The sequence below is a fragment of the Hylobates moloch genome, unplaced genomic scaffold (assembly GCF_009828535.3).
Source record: "Hylobates moloch isolate HMO894 unplaced genomic scaffold, HMol_V3 SCAFFOLD_16, whole genome shotgun sequence".
Classification (NCBI taxonomy): Eukaryota; Metazoa; Chordata; class Mammalia; order Primates; family Hylobatidae; genus Hylobates; species Hylobates moloch.
In genome coordinates, this window is record NW_026652291.1 from 66,521,407 (window position 1) to 66,540,762 (window position 19,356).

Genomic DNA, 19,356 nt, shown 5'->3' on the forward strand with positions numbered 1-19,356 from the left:
AGATTAAATCAAGGATCAGAATACTATGTCTAAGGGGTTGAGTAAAATAATGTATCTAAATATTTGTGAAAAGACACAAATATTTCAGAGGCTGAATTTTCTCTAGTTTCTAGAAGTCTGATTTATAGTACCAATTCCAATCTTCCACTCTCCTCTCTCCTTCTCATTATTATTTCTTCTATACAAATCTTTTTTTTTTTCCTGGGTAGGCACATTCATGAGGACACATAAACTGTTGAAGTGAACATAAGTAACCTTTTGTTCATATTTTTTATTATTTTATTTATGTATATATTTTTGAGATGGAGTTTCGTTCTTGCTGTACAGGCTAGAGTGCAATGGCTGTGATCTCTGCTCACTGCAACCTCCACCTCCCAGGTTCAAGCAATACTCCTGCCTCAGCCTTCCAACTAGCTGGGATTACAGGCATGCACCACCATGCCCAGCTAATTTTTTGTGTTTTTAGTAGAGACGGGGTTTCACCATGTTGGCCAGGCTGGTCTCGAACTCCTGACCTCAGGTGATCCACCCGCCTTGGCCTCCCAAACTGTTGGGATTATAGGCGTGAACCACCGTGCCTGGCCCTTTTTTTCATATTACTCAGGTAGCAGTTCAGAAGTTATGAGCAGTCAGTAATTAAGGGAGAAGAAACTTAAATCTGTCCCAGCCTAGAACATTAGATGGACACAGATGCCCACAAGTAAATGCCTGTAATTTCTAACAGTGGAAGGCTCTGTTTTGTGTCCTGTCAGGAGTGCTGTGGAGGTCACGGTACCTTGCCTGAGAGTTGCACGGGACCTTCAGAGCTGTTACTAAAAATCCTATTGTTTTTAAGACCTATATATTAGTAAGTGTGGGGCAATTAGTATATGATGCCATCCCCTCCCAGTAGGGTTCATGAAGAACTCTCCAGTAGTATTCACATTTTACAATCACATATCTGCAAGGTTTTGTTCAGAGCATGAATTAAGAATGGACATATATGATAAGCCAGACTTGTGGAAGGAAATCAGGTAACAGTAACTCAAAGCAGGCCTCACAATCTTATTAATTTTACTGCAGGACACTTTCCCCAGAAACTCACTACTGCACATAGTCTCAGGAAGCAGGGAAGTTCTGGTTAAAAAATTTTTGGACATCTTTCCTCACTGAAAGTACACACCGCCCAGGTTTGAATTTGAAAAACTAGTTTATACAATCATCAAAGGAAAACTTGCAATTTCTGGCAAATGTACTACATGGGTGTCATGATGCATATTTAAATGGAAAAATGACTTTTTATTCCAGAGAAATCACCAGGATTCCTGGAATTCCAGAACACAAGGCTTAAGTCTCTACTTCTAAATAGACTTTTGCTACATTGAAAAATATTCTGGAAAATGTTCATCTGGGCAGTAAATATCATCATAGTTAATAAATAGCTTTTTGTCCATTATTTGCTTATTTGAAAAGAAACTACTTTGACTATTATAAAATGCATCAGGATCATATCTAATTATAGATAGAAAATACAATGCTGGTATTCTCTTGTTTTCATTTTTTAAATAAATGAAAACAGTAACCAAATGAATCATTTTTGAGGGGAGATTTTCTATGAACTTATGCAGCCTAGCACTCATTTTAGTACAATCCGTGTCTTCATTACATGTGAGTCAGTAAACCTGTATGAAAATAACAGCAGTTTATGGCCAATTGTTATTTAGAAAATATGCAACCTCACATAAAAAGTTAAACTGAATATTGTCCAAATTTCATAAAATTAAAGGATATAAAATGGTCAAATGCAGAGAAAGCTTTTAGAATGAGTGATTCATTTCCTAATAATTTCTGTAAGGTGGCCTGAATGTTAAGAATAACCAAAAAGATTAGGCTAGAAGCATTTAATTCCAAGAAAAAATAAGTTCTCTGTAGAGCCTCTTAACTTCAAAGCTAAATTAGTAGATACCTCCTTAAAGTCACTTAACATTTAAGATAACTTTAGTAAAGTTATTTAATTTTTTGTAAAAATTCCATAGTGTAAAAAATGCTGTGTCATCAATTATATCCTATGGTCACACACGTCATCCAATATCTTAAATTCTGCTTCATTTTCTACCTTGACTTCAGTTCTCTTACCTCAAGAAAAGATCATTCTCCTCAATTGCTTGACAAAAATATTATCTTTAATCTGGCCACGTTGATTTATTTTCAACATGTCTCTTTATGGTTAAGTCACTATACGGTAAGAGAATGAATGAAAATATGTCTTCTCCATGTTAAAAAAATCAATATGGGAAAAGATATAAAAAACCTACAGATCACGGATTAATAGAGGATAACAGTCATAATACATAAAGACTATAAGCAACCAATAAGCAACTCAATGGAAAAAGAGAAAGGCAATTCACTATAGCTGAAATACAAATGGCCAATTAATATATGAAAAGCCTTTATTCTCTCCAATAAAGAAATACATAGTTAGGCACAGATTTTATATATATATATATTTCAAATTAGCAGGGAGGAAAAGCCTTTTAAAATATTGACAACACCTGTTGTTGGGAAGAGTACAAGGAAATGGAAACTCTCATACACTATTTTCAGTAGAGTTAAAAATGTAAACTTTTACACTTTTGAATAACTATTTTTTTTTTTTTTTTAAAAAGCAGTATAACCTATTTGGATTCTAATAATGTTATCTACTAACTCATTCAGTAAATAATTTTTATTTTTATTATTTTTTTTGAGACAGAGTCTCATTCTGTCACCCAGACTGGAGTGCAGTGGCATGATCTTGGCTCAATGCAATCTCTGCCTCCTGGGTTCAAGCAATTCTCATGCCTCAGCTTCCTGAGTAGCTGGGATTACAGGTGCGTGCCACCATGCCTGGCTAATTTTTGTATGTTTTTAGTAGAGGCAGGGTTTCACCATGTTGACCAGGCTGGTCTTGAACTCCTGGCCTCAAGTGATCTGCCTGTCTCAGCCTCCTAAAGTGCTAGGATTACAGATGTGAGCCACTGTGCTTGGCCAAATAAATATTTATTCAGAATTTACTAGTGCTTTTACAAATATGCAAAAAATACACAGAGATAATTATTTTTTGCATTATTTCAAATTTAAAATGGAAACAGGAGGAGAGATTGGTTACATAAATCAATATATTTCATTGTAATATAATACCAGGAAGCTTATACAAAGACATATACTCTATTTACATGTTGGTATATGGTTCACCTATGCAAGCTCCATGAAGGCAGATAATTTATCTATTTTTGCATACTTGTGCACTTCAGGGTTACAGAGATAAAAGTGTAAACTGACCAGGACATGCTGAACATGGAGCAATGGCCAGGTTCCTATAACCATTCTGCTACTTGCACAACTGTCACTAAAACATTTCTCTGAAGAAATTTTGGTCGAATTTTATGCATCAGTTTCTTCCAAGACATTTATAAAGAGAAAAGTCTGTTATCTTTTTGACAAACTAGACGTAAACAAAGTTCAAGAAAAATAGCTCATGCTGAAAACACATCTTATTTCCATCAGGAGCTAGCCTGTGAAGGCCTGGTTGCTTTTAATTTGTACAACTTGCACAGAAAATCAGACTACTCTTCAGTCCTCCTTTATGCAATCTGTTCCCGACTGCAATGTGGGAGAAGGAAGTGAAAAATGTTTCCCGTCCTTCTTTGGCTTCATGCCCAAAGGATTATTTGAAAGGAAAGATACTAATTCACATTTAAAATTATGTCTAGAAGGCATTTTAAATTACAAACCAAATTTACAAGACTATAAAAAATTACACTCACCTAGCTTTCACACTGGACTTATTCTAAGTAGGACACTTTTTGAATAAGAATGATTTTCCAAAAATAGGAATTTACTATTATTGAAGCAGATGTCTTCATCCTGTAGCTTATGAATCAGAAATCTTGACTCATTCATCTTAATTAACCCAGAACATGTTCTGGTTGTGTTTTCATTAGCTTCCTTTGTTAGAGTTACCTTAACAAGACCACCTTAGAATGGATACTAATAATAATATTTGAAATTTATAGTCCCACGAGGGAAAATAACAGTATGTCAACTCTCAATTGACCAAGGTACAGAAATAAAAGACAGTAAACATTCACAAGTCAACTGACCAAAACAAACCATCACAAGAAGAGCACTGTTGTATGCTCTAATACTTGACCTAAATACTTCTCCTCCACGTTCACATCATTCATTGCTTAAGATAGAAAAAAGGCCAATTTTGGAGGAGGGCTTAACTAAAACCTTTTTTGAAGGAAATTTGTGTCTTTTCCATATATAATTTCTATCTAGATTGAGAGACTGACATTTCCATTTGTATACCATTTTAAAAAAATAATTAATAGATTGTGATAACACAAAAGGATGGAAAGATCCTTTATTGAAAAGGTAAGTTCATGGGTGCAGCACTTCAACATGGCACATGTACCCTAGAACTTTAAGTATAATAAAATATACATATATATATATATATATATATATATGAAAAAAAGAAAAGTTAAGTTCAGGAACTGTAAACGAGCAGTTACAGCCATCTTTAGGCAGTATACTGGGATGGTGTCCTCACTTTGCATGCTTCTGTGGTACCCGGGATCAGGACATAGTTCCAATGTGCATGAGATTCATTTAACATAGCATCGCATAAGTGAGGGCTGATGTATTCTTCTTTATTCTCAATGTGTCTGCTCAGTTTCATTAAAAAAACCCAAAAACACCAATGTTATGAAATCAAGCAATCACAGGGCAAAATTTGACCTGGAAAACCTAATTATATTACTCTAATGACTTCATTGCTCTTTGGCTTATTGGGACTGTGAAAAGTTAAACATAACAGGACAAAAGCAAGGAAAACCTGAGGGCTTTCTGTGGGTCAATGTGTTGAATTTTGAGCTAAACTCTGACCTGATTATTCTCATAAAGTCAATACAGACAATTGTCTGATGTCAGCGTAACATGCTGGTTTGAAAAAGATAGTGAAGCAAATTTCTAGTGCCAGGTAGCATTAGTACCTACCTCAAAGCCAGGACTCACAGGAGACTGAAACATGAAGTTGTAAGAGCAAAAAGCAGGCAAAGGTGCAGAATCAAAGGAGAAAAAGACAGGAAAACAACGTTATTGGATGGAAGCAAAGCACATTACTCAATAATGTTTCACATAGGCATGCTTTAAAAAAAAAAAGCAGAATGTTATACTAAACAGTCTTTATAACTACAGAGATATCTGAGTTGGAAACTACATTTAATATTTAAATGGAACTATAGACACTAAGTAAAAATTGCGAAAATAGTTGTGAGTTGGTAGATGTTAAAAAAAAAAAAACTCTACTTGTCATGGTCTCAGTGATGAACGATGGTTCTTTCACCTCATTGAAAATAAATTATAGTCAAAATGAAGCGTTTTTGACCTTTAAGTGAAAGATTAGATTTTCTTCACAATAATTCATATTCTCAATGGGAAAAGAAAGAAAAAGGTCATCAAAGTAATCAAATGATACAAAGTTGTTATTTGCTTGCAAGCAAGAATAAGCTGATGAATAATCAGTAGCAGTCAGTGGTTTCCAAACCTAGAAAGTCCAATAGCGGGTTAGAGTTTTAAGGAGAAAAATATGCCTGCAGTGTATTCTTTGCTCATTTTAGAATCTTTGTTGCATATCATTATTTTCTATCTGATTCCATTCAAGGTTGAAATATAATTCAAAAGCAGTAAGGTTACTCTTAATGATTTTTTAAAAGACAAGAGGTAATATCAACGAAAAATATGACAGAGCTTAATTAAGTAGATAACACTTAAGTGGTAATTTATATTGAATATGTTCTTTTTCATCTCTGTTCTCTCAAGCTTTTTGGGGGCAGCTCTATCTGATAACTAGAAACCAAATCAAAACTACAACATAGTTCACTCCTTTTCTTAACAAAAATGCATGACTGAGCTTTGAAATGTGATTTTTTTGCAGTGTTGAATAAAAGACCCCACATTGAGAAAAATCCTAGTATCTGTTTTTTTTTTTTTTGAATACTCAGTCCTCATTTGCAATCTACAGCTAACCCATTTTGTCAGAAACTTTGGAAAGTCATGAGCATTTAGACTGAGGTTCTACCAAGACTGATTGGTTATCCAGTATTACCTGCTACAGGCCGGGCGCAGTGGCTCATGGCTGTAATCCCAGGACTTTGGGAGGCCGAGGCAGGGGGATCACAAGGTCAGGAGATCGAGACCATCCTGGCTAACACGGTGAAACCCCGTCTCTATTAAAAAATACAAAAAATTAGCCGGGCATGGTGGCGGGCGCCAGTAGTCCCAGCTACTCGGGTTGCTGAGGCAGGAGAATGGGTGAACCCAGAAGGTGGAGCTTGCAGTGAGCCAAGATAGCGCCACTGCACTCCAGTCTGTGTGACAGAGCAAGATTCCATCTCAAAAACAAAAAAAAAACAAAAACAACAACAAAAAAAACACCTGCCACATTTCTGGATTGACATAAAGCATGTGCAGAGCTCAAGGGCAACAACCACTCATTTGAAAAGAACCAAACATGAGTTTCAGGGAAAAATTATAACTTTGTTTGCAGGTACTCTTAGGGCACATTTGTATGCAGAAATGGCAAAGTTATCTCTTTGGGAGAGGAAATCAATTTCTCAATTTCCAAAGTAAAGTATTATCCTTGCCATCTATATATCTGATATCCAAAGTGTATGTTTTTCCCCCAGTTAGTAGCCCTGAATCTCTTTTTTCTGGGCCGTCATCACAATTCAACTTCAGCTGCATGCTGTTCAGCTCATATTTGAAGCTGGTCTATGCAACGTGCATTCATTTACTCATTCCTCTAAGTTATTGTTTCCCAAAGTGCATGTACTTCCCACACAATATTAATGCATTTTATGAGAAAAGGGTTCCATGTTAGAGTGGATTTAAGAACACTAATTTCACCATTGTCAGACTTCTTAGGCCCTTAATTATGCATAATGACTCCTAGGATGTCCAATATTTGGATGAATCAAGAAGCATTTTCTAATCTTATTTGATCAATTTTTTTTCAGAATATTTTATGGGGCCATTATTTTTAAGAAAGTCTTTGAGAAACACAGAGACAGCTCTATCTTTTCATCTTGTTATCAAGTTAGAATCACCAGAAATGTCTACAAATCACCAAGGAAAAGAGAGTGGCCTGTTTCATTGGTAGTTGGTTGTAAATTATACCACAGTTTTGTTTTTGTTTGGTTTTTCCCTTAAAGGAAGATCATATAATTACAGTTTTGTATCTGTGATGAAACTACTGTAGGTGACAATGTTTATTATGCAAATAAATACTAGAATGTATCCCAGAATGATGTGGTATATTACTTTTAATTTAGCACCCAAAGAATTTATTTCCAATTATTGAATAATGTAAATTTTATAGCTCCATTTTCTTTTAATTGACTGATAGGAATCTCATAACATAATGTATTATTATGACATAACATTTCATTCTTTTCTCACATGACCTGTGTTGAAGAATCTCAATGACTTTATAACTTGCTATGTGGAGATCCATTGCTATTATCATTTTAAAACATTTTTACTGAGGTACAATTCATATGGAATAAAGTAAACAACATTCTAGGTGTATAGCTTGATGAAGTTTTGCATGTGCATAAACCCATGTAACCTCTACCCAGATCAAAATATATAATATTGCCAGCATCCTAGAAAGCTCACTTCTGCTCCTTCCTAGTTGACATCCCACCTTAGTTTTATTTTGAAGTATCTTGCCATAAATTGGTTTTGCTTGATTTGAATTTCATATACTGGATTCTTAAGTACGTACCCTTTGTCTGACTTATTTCTTTAAATATCATTTTGTGACATTCAACAATGTTGCAGAGTGAATCAATAGTTCATTAATCCATGGCTGTATCATTCATACAATCCATTGTATGACTACACCACTACTGGTTTCTAATTTTCATCTATTATGCATAAAGATGTCAAAAACATAATATATCCTTCTGTGCATGACTCTATATATTTCTATTGGATATATACCTGGAAGTAGAACTGATGAGTCACACCATATGCATGTGTTTAGCTTTACAAGATAATGGACAACAAGTTTTCCAAAGTTGTTTGGGCCAATATACAGTCCCAGTAGTAGTGTATGTAAGTTTAGTTGCTCAGTGTCTTCCCCAGTACTTGTTATTAACAGGTGTTCTTTCAATGTCAGACATTCTGATGTAGACATAGGTCATTACAGACTTAACTTTACAGTCCTTGATAACTAATGATGTTAAGCACATTTTCATGTTTATTGTCTATCTTGTAATGTGCTGGTTAAGTATATTGCTATATTTTAAATAATGTTGTCTGTCTTCTAACTTTTTTGTAAATGTTCTTTATGTGCTCTGAATACGAGTTTTTATATGATATATTGTATTGAAAATGTCTTCTCCCACTCACTTTTCTATTCTCTTAATAACATATTTTGATTAAAATAATTTCTTAGTTTTAATGATGCCCAATTTATCAATCTTTTTCCTTTGTCATCAGTGATTTAAATCCTGTTTAAAAAAGCTTCTCCTACTCGAAGTTCTTGTAGATATACTTTCTGTGTTACCTCCTAGAAGCTTCCAATCTACCTACAATTGATTTCGTGTATGGTATAAGATAGGGTCAAGATTCTTCTTTGCCATATAGATATCCAATTGGTCACAGAAATGTTTGTTGAGAAGACCATTCTTTTCTCACAGCAGTTTTTCCCTTGTCACAAGTCAGTTGGTCTGTGTATGCACATGGTTTCTGGACTCTATTTCATCGGTTAATTTTTCTGTCTTTGTGTAATAGCACATTGCCTTAATAGTTTATACTTAACTTTGTATAATACTACCCTGCCTTTACTGCGCCTTTATAATATGTTTGGCAATTCTCTGGTTTGTTCTACAGCAGGGGTGCTCAACCTCAGCACTACTGACATTTTGGGCTGGATACTTCTTCATTGTAGGAGGCTGCCCTGTGTACTGACCTCTCTGTGATTGGTCACTCAAATCCAATTGCCTTGGCTGCTCTTGGGTGCCTTCAAATAGTGTTTTGTTATGTTGTATTTTATTCAGCTTTTATCATTGTCCCTCATGAGAGAGTTTATCTGATTAAAGTTTTCCTTTATACCTAGGAACAGACGTTCTAGAACAGATTATTATATTATAATAACTTTTTGCCTAAGACTAACTCTTGCCTGGTGTGGGTTCAATTGGCTTTGGCTTTTCCCAAATACCACAAGAACACATGTAAATAAAATAAAAAGATGAGTAAAGCATACAGAAATAATAGAATCATTTAATACTAACTTCTTCTACAGTTGCCCAAAAGTCCATAAAATTGACATAATTTGATAAATATACTTATAGATAATGATATAGTGTATTAATGTGTTCCACTTAAGGATATGCTGAGTTTTTCTTGTTTCCTTCTAATACTGATGATAGTTTACCAAAAAAAATCCATGCCCACAGAACTGTTATAAATTGACCACATTTTGGAATTTTTTAAAGATGGACTGTTTTATGGATAGCGTAATGGATAGTTTACTGCCAAAGTTGACGACAGTTGAAGTTTGTCATGTGATCTATGCTATTATAATATTTTTTCTATCTTAACATTAGAGAAATCTGAGATTGAATTTCCGTGCCCAAATGGATAAACAAACAGAATTACCAATGTCGTAATCTGTATCTGAAAAAGAAACTTTATAGTCAAAATAGGCAATCATTTATGGAAAATATAACTTTCTTATATTTGAGAGAAAATATACTTACCATGGCAGACTTGCAAACTGAATGGTCTAGTGGCATTAATGAGCAATGCCGTCTTTACAAGGGTCAGGCCATCATTCGTTTTGGAAATGGAAATTATTCTTTAATGTATATAGAACCCAGAGGTTTTACTACTATTGCTATAATATCACCTCTTATTAGGCACCCACTATAACTTTTAAACTACAGTTATTGGTGTTACTGGGTTGAAAAGGGATATAGGCATGGTACTCCCCGTGTGCCTTGGTCGAGCAGGGTGCTTTTGTTCCCGTACGAAGGAGCGAAGACATGAAAGAGAACAAAGGCAACGGGGAAATATGTGTCCTCCTCAAGATGAGCCAATGTTTTCTACTTTCTCAGGGATTGGAGAAAAACAAAGACAAGTAGGCACCCCATAAGGACACAAAGGGCTTTGCTGTGTATGTACACACACAAAAAAACCCCATATTTTCTCAACCAACGAGTGGATGAAGAAAATGTATATATACACGCACATATATATGTGCGTATATATATGTACATATGTACCACATTTTCTTTATCCACTCATTGGTTGATGGGCACTTAGCTTTTACATATCTTTGCAATTGTGAATTCTGCTGCGATAAACACAGGAGAACAGCACACATTTAACTTGCATGGGAAGAAAATACATCTAATATATATTATATATAAATATATATATCTTATGGATATGGTTAATATTATTCCATATATATATATATATATACATATATTCTAGAGCTAATGGAAATATTTAAAGTGTTAAGTCCTATTTTTCTCACAGGACTTGTCAATCAGTTTTTGACAATAAGCTGGCATGTATGCCAGTATGCCAAGCAATAAAGACTTTCATGGTTTCACGAGAGCAAATTTCAAGTTTCCTCCCAAAATAAATATTCAGCCATGCCACAAATTCCTCTAATAATCTTCAGAGAACATTTTGTATCTCTCTGGTTTCCAAATTTTGACAAGTTATGTTTTGCAACATTAACACATTAGTTCGTGCTGCTCTGGCCCTGTGACCATGATAAAACCTCACATATTTTATCATTTCACTAAGCTCAGAGATAAAAGCAAACTCAAAACTGCTGGATATTTGATGAGGCACTGACCAATCTACAGCACAAGCCCTGAAGAAACACTGTCATTAACACCCTGGCTGCCTTCTCCCTCCTAGTGCCCTGTCTTGGATTGACATTGCTATCACATCATCCCACAGATTTCTCATGTAAATGGGGAAATGGGTAAACAGGAGGCCATACCAGAAGGGGCTCATCAGGGGCACTGGTAGAGAGTTCAGCAGATGATGTGCGGATGGTGCTGACCCCAGTGAGGGAAACATTTGAGAGCCTTCTCCGCCTCACACCGCTGCAATTGTTGGGTATTTTAAATGCACATCTCTTATGGTAATTCAGACCACATCCTGGAAAGGGAAAATAAAAATTATTTTTGTTGAATCATAAATTAAAAAGTGATTCCAATATTAGTGTAAAGTAGAAATTTAAAAAATAGTACAGCTTCCATTTTCCTTGAGAGTATTTGGAAATTCAAATTTTCTTTTGAACATTCTCTGATTTTTTTTTCCAATTTGTTAATGGGTTTTGAATTCTGATCTTATTGCACAAGCTCAGGAACTATGCTAGCTATCATTTTTAAAAATGTTCTGCGATATAACAGACTTACGCTTTAAGGGATATAGAAATTAACTCAAATTAGATTATCTGAGCCATTTTTAGCTGCTATAAGTTCAAATGTGAGTGGACACATAAATGATTTAATCACAGCACATCACAAGTTTTAGACAACACTAATTTGAATCTGGGCCTCATAACTTGACTACATGGCCTTGAACAAAGTTTCACCTCAGTTTTCTCATCTCCAAAATGGAAGTAATAAGTACCTTGTAGAATTACTAAGAAGATATATGAAGTACCTTACATGCTCGTTTTCACATGGTAGGTGATCAATAATTGGAAACAGATTTCCCACCTAGGCAAGTGTCAGTTTCTTTTCAATATTTTTAATATTCATATTCCCCACGTAGCTGGAGGCCATTACTTAGAATCTCTCCATGTGTCACACAGCAGTCCGGACAGACAAATTTTCATAAAACTACATTTTAGGCAGAGTTTCTTCCAGATTATTGTCTGCTAGCTTCCCTCTTCACAGACAGAAATTCAAAAATTGCAGATAGCTTATTTGTAGGTTGCATAATAAATGCTCAGTTATATTTGTCAAAGTTCAAAGAGCTCTATCCCTGCCCTCCCAATCCAAAGAGAATAGAGTACAATTGCACATGTTTTAAAGATTATATCATGGTGTCCTAGCACCTTGAATTGTGCAGTTCAAAGTGTTCTTTCCACATTATGATAAAATTATGTTGTTGGTGCAGAAATGCACGTACATGTTCCAGCTCGCGACTCAACAGCTGAGTGAACTTAGATGGTTTAATTTCCTGAATCTCTGCTCATTTCAACAAATGTGTATTCAATGTCCACTATTCCAATTTCTGACTTACTTACTAGGCAAATTTTATTTTTAGTCGGCTGATAAAATATCGAGCACCATATAGGGGTGAAACATGTCCACATGATAAGGGAGACAAGATGTGAGAATAAGGGTTCCCAGGTCAGACCGACTTTGTTCAAGACAGGAAACTTAAAGAAATGAACAGAAGAGAATCCATGTATCCCCTAAATGCCTAGAAGATACTTCTGAGGGAGATACTGCTACACTATTGTAAAGGGGACAACATAAGCAGATAGCTCCATCATGCATTATTTTTTATTTTTTACTATTTCATTAGCTTTAGGTGTACACATGGTTTTCAGTACATGAATGAATTATATAGTGGTAAAGTCTGGGCTTTTAGTGTAGCTGTCACCCAAATGGTTTATGTTCATTGTACACAATAGGTAGTTTTTCATCCCTCAGCCACCTCTGAACCTCCTGCTTCTGATTCTCCAATGTCTATTACACCACTGTGTGTGCCCCTGTGTACCTACAGCTTAGCTTCCACTTATAAATGAGAACACGTGGTATTTGGCTTTTTGTTCCTGAGTTACTTCAGTTAGGATAATGGCCTCCAGTTCTATCCAAGTTGCTGTAAAAGGCACTATTTTGTTCTTTTTCATGGTTGAGTAGTATTTCATGGTGTATATATATAATGCATATTGTGAATTGTATTCACAATTGCAAAGGTATGGAATCAACCTAAGTGCCCATCAACCAATGAGTGGATAAAGAGAATGTGGAGTGTATACACGCACACACACCAATGTATATACATATTTGTATATATGTGTGTGTATGTATATATGTATATATATACATAGATCTATGTACATAGGTGTATATATACATAGACTTATGTATATAGGTGTATATATAGATAGATCTATGTATGTACACACACAAAAAAACCCATATTTTCTCAACCAACGAGTGGATGAAGAAAATGTATATATATGCACATATATATGTGCACATATATATGCACATATATATGTATATATGTACCACATTTTCTTTATCCACTCATTGGTTGATGGGCACTTAGCTTTTACATATCTTTGCAATTGTGAATTCTGCTGCGATAAACATAGGAGAACAGCACACATTTAACTTGCATGGGAAGAAAATAACTTACCTTCACATTTAAGACCTTGACGCACCAGCCCCCACAGCATTTCTCCACAGTGATCACAGAAAGCTGGAGCTCTGTATGAATGAACAAAAAGAGCGTGGGGACGAATCTGAAAGTCTTCAAAGGTGGCGGAAGCTGTAAAAATAGTGATGTTGAAAAATAAGTTGAATAGGTACTCTGATCTGTAAATAAAAAGTATGCAAGATAATAAATATGCCAGTACGGATATAACTCCCTAGCCAAAGTTAGGGAAGATAAGATGCAACACAGCTTGCACTTTCAGCCATTAGACATTACTCCCAGCCATAGTTTTACAGTTGGTACCACAGCAACCATCTCTCTTCTCCTCTTCCTGCTTGACCAAGTTTCAGACCACTTTAAAAACAGCCAAAAAAACAGCAGAAAGCATGAATGAAAGTATAAGTAAATCTGATTTACAAACACCTGATGATACTTAAAAAATATTTTACTTTTTCTCTTACTTAGATGAATGAGAAAGGTATTCAAAAATATTAATGAAAAGAAAAGTTGATGAATTTAATTCAGACAGATCTGAAAAATAGTATACTTGAGTTTGACCATGAAGAAGTACATTACAGGGTCCAATTGAAAGATAGATATAAAATATGAGTGGCTTCCTTATATAGGGATAGAGCTGTTTGAACTCTTGGGCAATGTATAAATAACTAAGCATTTAAATCGTGACTGAACAACAACTAAGCAGCCACTTCACCAACATGCCAAAGAGAAGGATTTAATACATACACTGGTGAATTGCAGTCCATTCTGAGAAATACACCTTAATCAACCATATTCATGTTGTAGGGAACTTTTTGGTGTTGCTTACTGTTGCTTATTCTGTATGATACTCATGCAGGATATTAAAATCCATTTTAATTACATCTTTCCATATGCTATTTTTATTATACCATAAAAGTGGTTTGTGCTTTTTTTGTTGTTGCTGAAATCAAGAAATAGAAAGGTATAGACAGCGGAAAGATTAGCTGTTTTCTCAACGTCCTAATGGAAAGTGGTGGATCTTTACAGACCTATGTGCACACAGTAAGCCTGAGGTTGAGTCTGCACAATATAGCACAGTATAGCACCTGGCAGTCAGAAGACCTGGGGGAAGGCTGACCTTTACTGGAGTGACATATCAATAAGCACGAGCCTCAGTTTCTCATACCTAAAAAGAGACAGTCTGTCTGATGATGACTTCTCCAGTCCCTTAAAATTTAAACTTCCATTAATGTAAGAACAGAACCATATGAACTTAACTTTGTAAAATTTTATTTTAAGAGAATTTTGGGGAAAACTGAGGCCTTCAATATATTCCTTGTCTTCTGCCTTCCTTTCCTTTCCTCCTCAATTCAAATAAGTTTAAGAAATTGCATATCACATTTCCCACTTCAAGATCCACAATATAATTGTCAATGCTTACTCTAAGCAGATCAGAAAAAAAGTGTGGTTTGGGTACCAATCATCTACTTTGGTGGTTTGGTCAAAATGTGTCCAATTGGGAGAATGCTAAATTCTCTTTAAAATTGGTCTCTCATACTCATGTAGAAAATGTATTTTTAAAATATCAAAGAAAATAATTAAAGAGAAAACTTTATGTCAATTCTTAACTTCTAGCTTCTCCCCTCAGCCCCAAAATCACCCCTCCAGACCAAACAACTATGACAATACTATGACAACGATTAGTTGAATAATTACTTTAGTATTCAAAATAAGCCACATTAGAATTTGACAATACAAATACCAAGCTGGATTCAGACATTTTTGGAATTAATCAGAAGGAATATAAATAATTAAACTAAAGATTTTCAGTGACACTCCCCCAATTTATGCTAGGTAAATTTGTTTTTTTTTTTTCATTTTTTGAAGAGGATTAACATTCATAAGCAGTTAGCACCCTTGACTTATGTTTAAATGCCATATTTCTAAAGTTCAATTTTAATATTCTCCTGTTAATTTTAGAATAATTAAATACATTTGTAAAATAAAACTACGAAGTGTGGTGAGGTTTTTAAATCCATTTGAAATCAAAGCACAACATCTATTCATTATGAATTTACCTGTTCTGCACCCTGGGGGAAATCAGCATTAGTTGAGTGTATGCATGCCATCTCGCCTAATCACAAAATTGCACTTCAGAGATAATCACTTAGCACAGGAAAACAAAGTGAATGCTGTAATTCCATTTCATTTAAGTTTAGGAATTAAAATGGTCAGATAAGAATAGGAATATTAAAGTGTCTAGAGATTCCAAGAGAGGAACAATGGGCTATCTGTTAGTCTGTCATAATCAATCAGCCAACCTAAATTAAAACCATATGACAGGGCAACAAACTAAACACAATAGGCCCCTTATACTGGTATTTGTGTCTCTTTGATTTGCTCTATTCACAGCCTATTGTTATACTCCAGTGTGCAAAAGAAGAGAAAATGACATGCTTTTCTTAGTCATTGAGCATTTGAAACAGGTAATTGAGCCAAAAACCCTAAGATAATCAGTTATTTTATGGTTCATTATAAATTGTTGCACAAATGGAGTAAACTGTTTGGTTAGCAGTACAGAAGAAATAAGGCTTCTGAAGCAAAATAATCTCTGGAGGTCAAAATTATTTGCATAATAAAATAAAATAATGTCAGATCTTCCAAGATTTTCAGTACTTTTTTTAAAAACTGGTAGTTTTGGCAATGGGAGAAGCATAAACTCTTTCTGGCTATGACAAGTAGGGACTGATATAATGAGAGGAAATGCTTAAGCAATCTATAAGGTAGTTATTATGCCTACCCCCATTTTACAGATGAGAAAACTGATACTCAGAAATTAAGGAGCTACACTAGGTAACACAGAATCTGAATTGAGGCAGTCCTGACACCAGAACCATATAAACTCTCTCAGCCACTATTACTCAACTTATATTTCTTTGACTATTTAAACACTATGGATTATAAGCTGCACCTTTATTTTATGTATCACTGAAAATTATTTTTTAGAGAGTGCAACTAAATACGTATAACACACAACCCCTTGTAACATGCATTATTATCTTATGACAATGTTGGGAAAATAAGAAGCCATGAAATAAAGTATAGAAAAAAAATTAATCCAGTTCTCAAGATCAAAAATGCTTTTAGTATGCTTTTTGCATGAGCTCCATGTTTAGAAATCCTCCTTTCCAAACAAATTAAGGAAAAGTCATTGGTTTTTCAACTTTTACAAAAGTCAGTGGTAATGATGCATAGGTGAGCTAAAAGCCAACTGGAGCTTTGTGTCCACATGATAACATGTCACCACATTGAATTGATTAGTTTGTCCCAAAGCAAAACATTTTGAAGTTTCTGAAAGCTGTGAAGCTTTGCTGTGGGCATTTTTTTTCCCTTTAGTGTCTAGAATATCAAAAATAGTTTCTGGATACCACTCCTACACAAAATCACATACTTGCTATTTTTAAGGTATTCTGTAGATTAAAAACAAAAACAAAACAAAACAATATTGGCTGGGCATAGTGGCTCACGCCTGGGATCCCAACACTTTGGGAGGCCAAGGCAGGTGGATCACCTGAGGTCAGGAGTTTGAGACCAGCCTGGCCAACACGGTAAGACCCCATCTCTACTAAGAATACAAAAATTAGCTGGGCATGGTGGCATGCACCTGTAATCCTAGCTACTTAGGAGGCTGAGGCAGAAGAATCGTTTGAACCTGGGAGGCAGAGTTTGCAATGAATCGAGATCGCACCATTGCACTCCAGCCTGGACAACAGAGTGAGACTGTATCTCAAAAAACAAAAAACAAAAACAAAACAAAACAAAAACCAGTATCTTCTTTAAACTTCCTTTCATTCACCCATAAACACACATTATTGGTGGAATGATCACTACTCACAGTTTATTGCATTTGTGAATATCTCAAATTATTAGAAAGTTCTTTTTATTGAGGCCCCAATACACTTCTGTAATTTTTACTTAGTAATCATAATGCTAAAAGCAAGCCTTTAAAAATAAGGCATTTTTATGCCTTTAAATGAGCTTAGGTAAATAAAGCAGTCCTAATAATTTCAACCTAACATAGTTTATGTGTTATTAATATATCTAGAACCTCCTAGGTAATATAGTATATGTTGAAAATAAAAAAAGGACTAAGGAACAGTATCTGTAGTTGAGAGTTCAAAGTCAAAATGAGGATGACAGACCCATGTATATTTATAATACCAAATGCAGGGATGGAACAGAAGACAAAGGGTGGCTAAGTCTGTCTAGGTCTGTCAGGGAATGCTTCATCCAAGAGAGGAATTGTACAGAATCCTGAAGGTTGAAGAGTATTTTGAAAAGCAGAGAACAGGATAAAAGAGTGAACATTTTTATATAGTCTTATTTTAATTATATATAACATAGGACTGTCTATATATTTCTTTACAATTATTGTGGGTTCTTGACACTTCATCATCTTTGGTGCACTGTCATGGTAATCAGCAAGAATGACTACAAATTGTCCATGAGGCAGGGAACTGAGAGATGACAACAGATCAGTTTCACACTGTTGTGGCCCAGGTGTGTGAGTGTTTGTAAAATTAAGCTTGCACATGTCCATTCTCCCTCCCCATCACCCAATACGCATATACCTAACTCCCAAGGTTGGTCATTTTTTCCTGCTTCTCTGTTGGTCCCAGTCTCTCCAAGCCAGTTTTATATCAGATTCTCCCTTCATGCAACCATTGTTCAAGTTAATCTCACATTTCACATTTTTGTTATGCCTGGAAACATCTAGAGTTGTGAGGACCCACAGCTCTCCAACAACAAGAACATTCAATAAATTCTTGCAGAGGGACTTGCAATAACATCTTTCAGATGGGTGCTGAAAATGAAAGGAATCTCCATTTTTGACTTAACATCAGACCAGAAAATTGTTGGTGAGGTGCAATGATGGGAATTTGGGAGGCTGTGAATATATCATCTCAGAGATCATAGTAGCAAAGAGAGAAAAAAATGTATTTAGATAGGTTGACTAGGCAGCTCAGAAGTTTCTGGGAAGTTATTTCATAAGTTTGTGGTTAGAGATTAAAAAAAAATATGGCTACAAGAGAAAAAGGTCTCACAAGCCAGACTGAGAACACAATAGCAAGTTGCCCTAATTGGGAAGAAAAGGGACTAGTAACTAGATAAATGATGTGACTGCCCAGGGAACTGTCTGATAAGCTCATGTTCAGAAAAGTAAAGTATCAACAGCAGAAGGACCAGCACAGAGTCAGGCTGAATGCAAGTAAGTGGCTCCGGCCAGAGAACCACCCTAGGAAGGCCAAAAGAAGGAAAAGCTGAAGCTTTTTAAAAGCTAAAAGAGAACAGAAGGCCTTTCAGCTGTGTGTTTCATGCGGAAAGAATGAAGTAGAGATAGGCCTCAAACACAGAAATAAATAGTTTAATGCTAACAGACAAAATAGAAAAAGCTATTCAATTATATTTTTGTTTTTATCTTTTCTAGAAAAATAGACCATCTTTAAAAGAAAAAAATAGGAAGAAGTAACATATCAAGAAGAAAACAAAGTCTAGGATGGATGAGAAAGGGGCTTTAAAGAAATTATTTTCAATAGGCCCAAATGAATTATAGATGAGTACTTAAAAGCTTATTTTTAACTTTAAGAAAACATCCATCTCAATATCCTAACAGAATGTTGTTTGCTTAATGAAATTATTCTAAAGCCCTTCTGTAAGAAGAATAGAACATATTCTAATAAGAATAGAAAAATGTAACAGAAGAGTAATAAATTTTGCCCTACTTGGTATCAAAATATTCTATAAAATGTTGATATTTTAAAATATGGGTGGCTGTGAAAGACAAAAGAGAGAGATCAGCAGGCTAGAATTAGTGACCCAGAAATCTACCCTACGTATATATTTAAAATATTGTAA

The 19,356-nt window shown here is 35.0% G+C and overlaps 1 protein-coding gene across 2 annotated transcripts in view; it reads right to left on the reverse strand.

Annotated features, from left to right (window-relative positions):
• Window positions 1–19,356, reverse strand: part of PRKD1 (protein kinase D1) — a 348,017-nt gene that overhangs the window by 68,937 nt on the left and 259,724 nt on the right. Inside the window, exons 3-5 of one of the 2 annotated variants that reach the window (XM_058429789.1) lie at window positions 13,444–13,575; window positions 11,057–11,217; window positions 5,023–5,046 (exon numbers count right to left, since the gene is read on the reverse strand). In XM_058429789.1, coding sequence (XP_058285772.1) covers window positions 5,023–5,046; window positions 11,057–11,217; window positions 13,444–13,575 — 317 coding nt within the window. The remainder of the gene's footprint in view (window positions 1–5,022; window positions 5,047–11,056; window positions 11,218–13,443; window positions 13,576–19,356) is intronic. The other variant, XM_032180176.2, reaches the window with a different exon arrangement.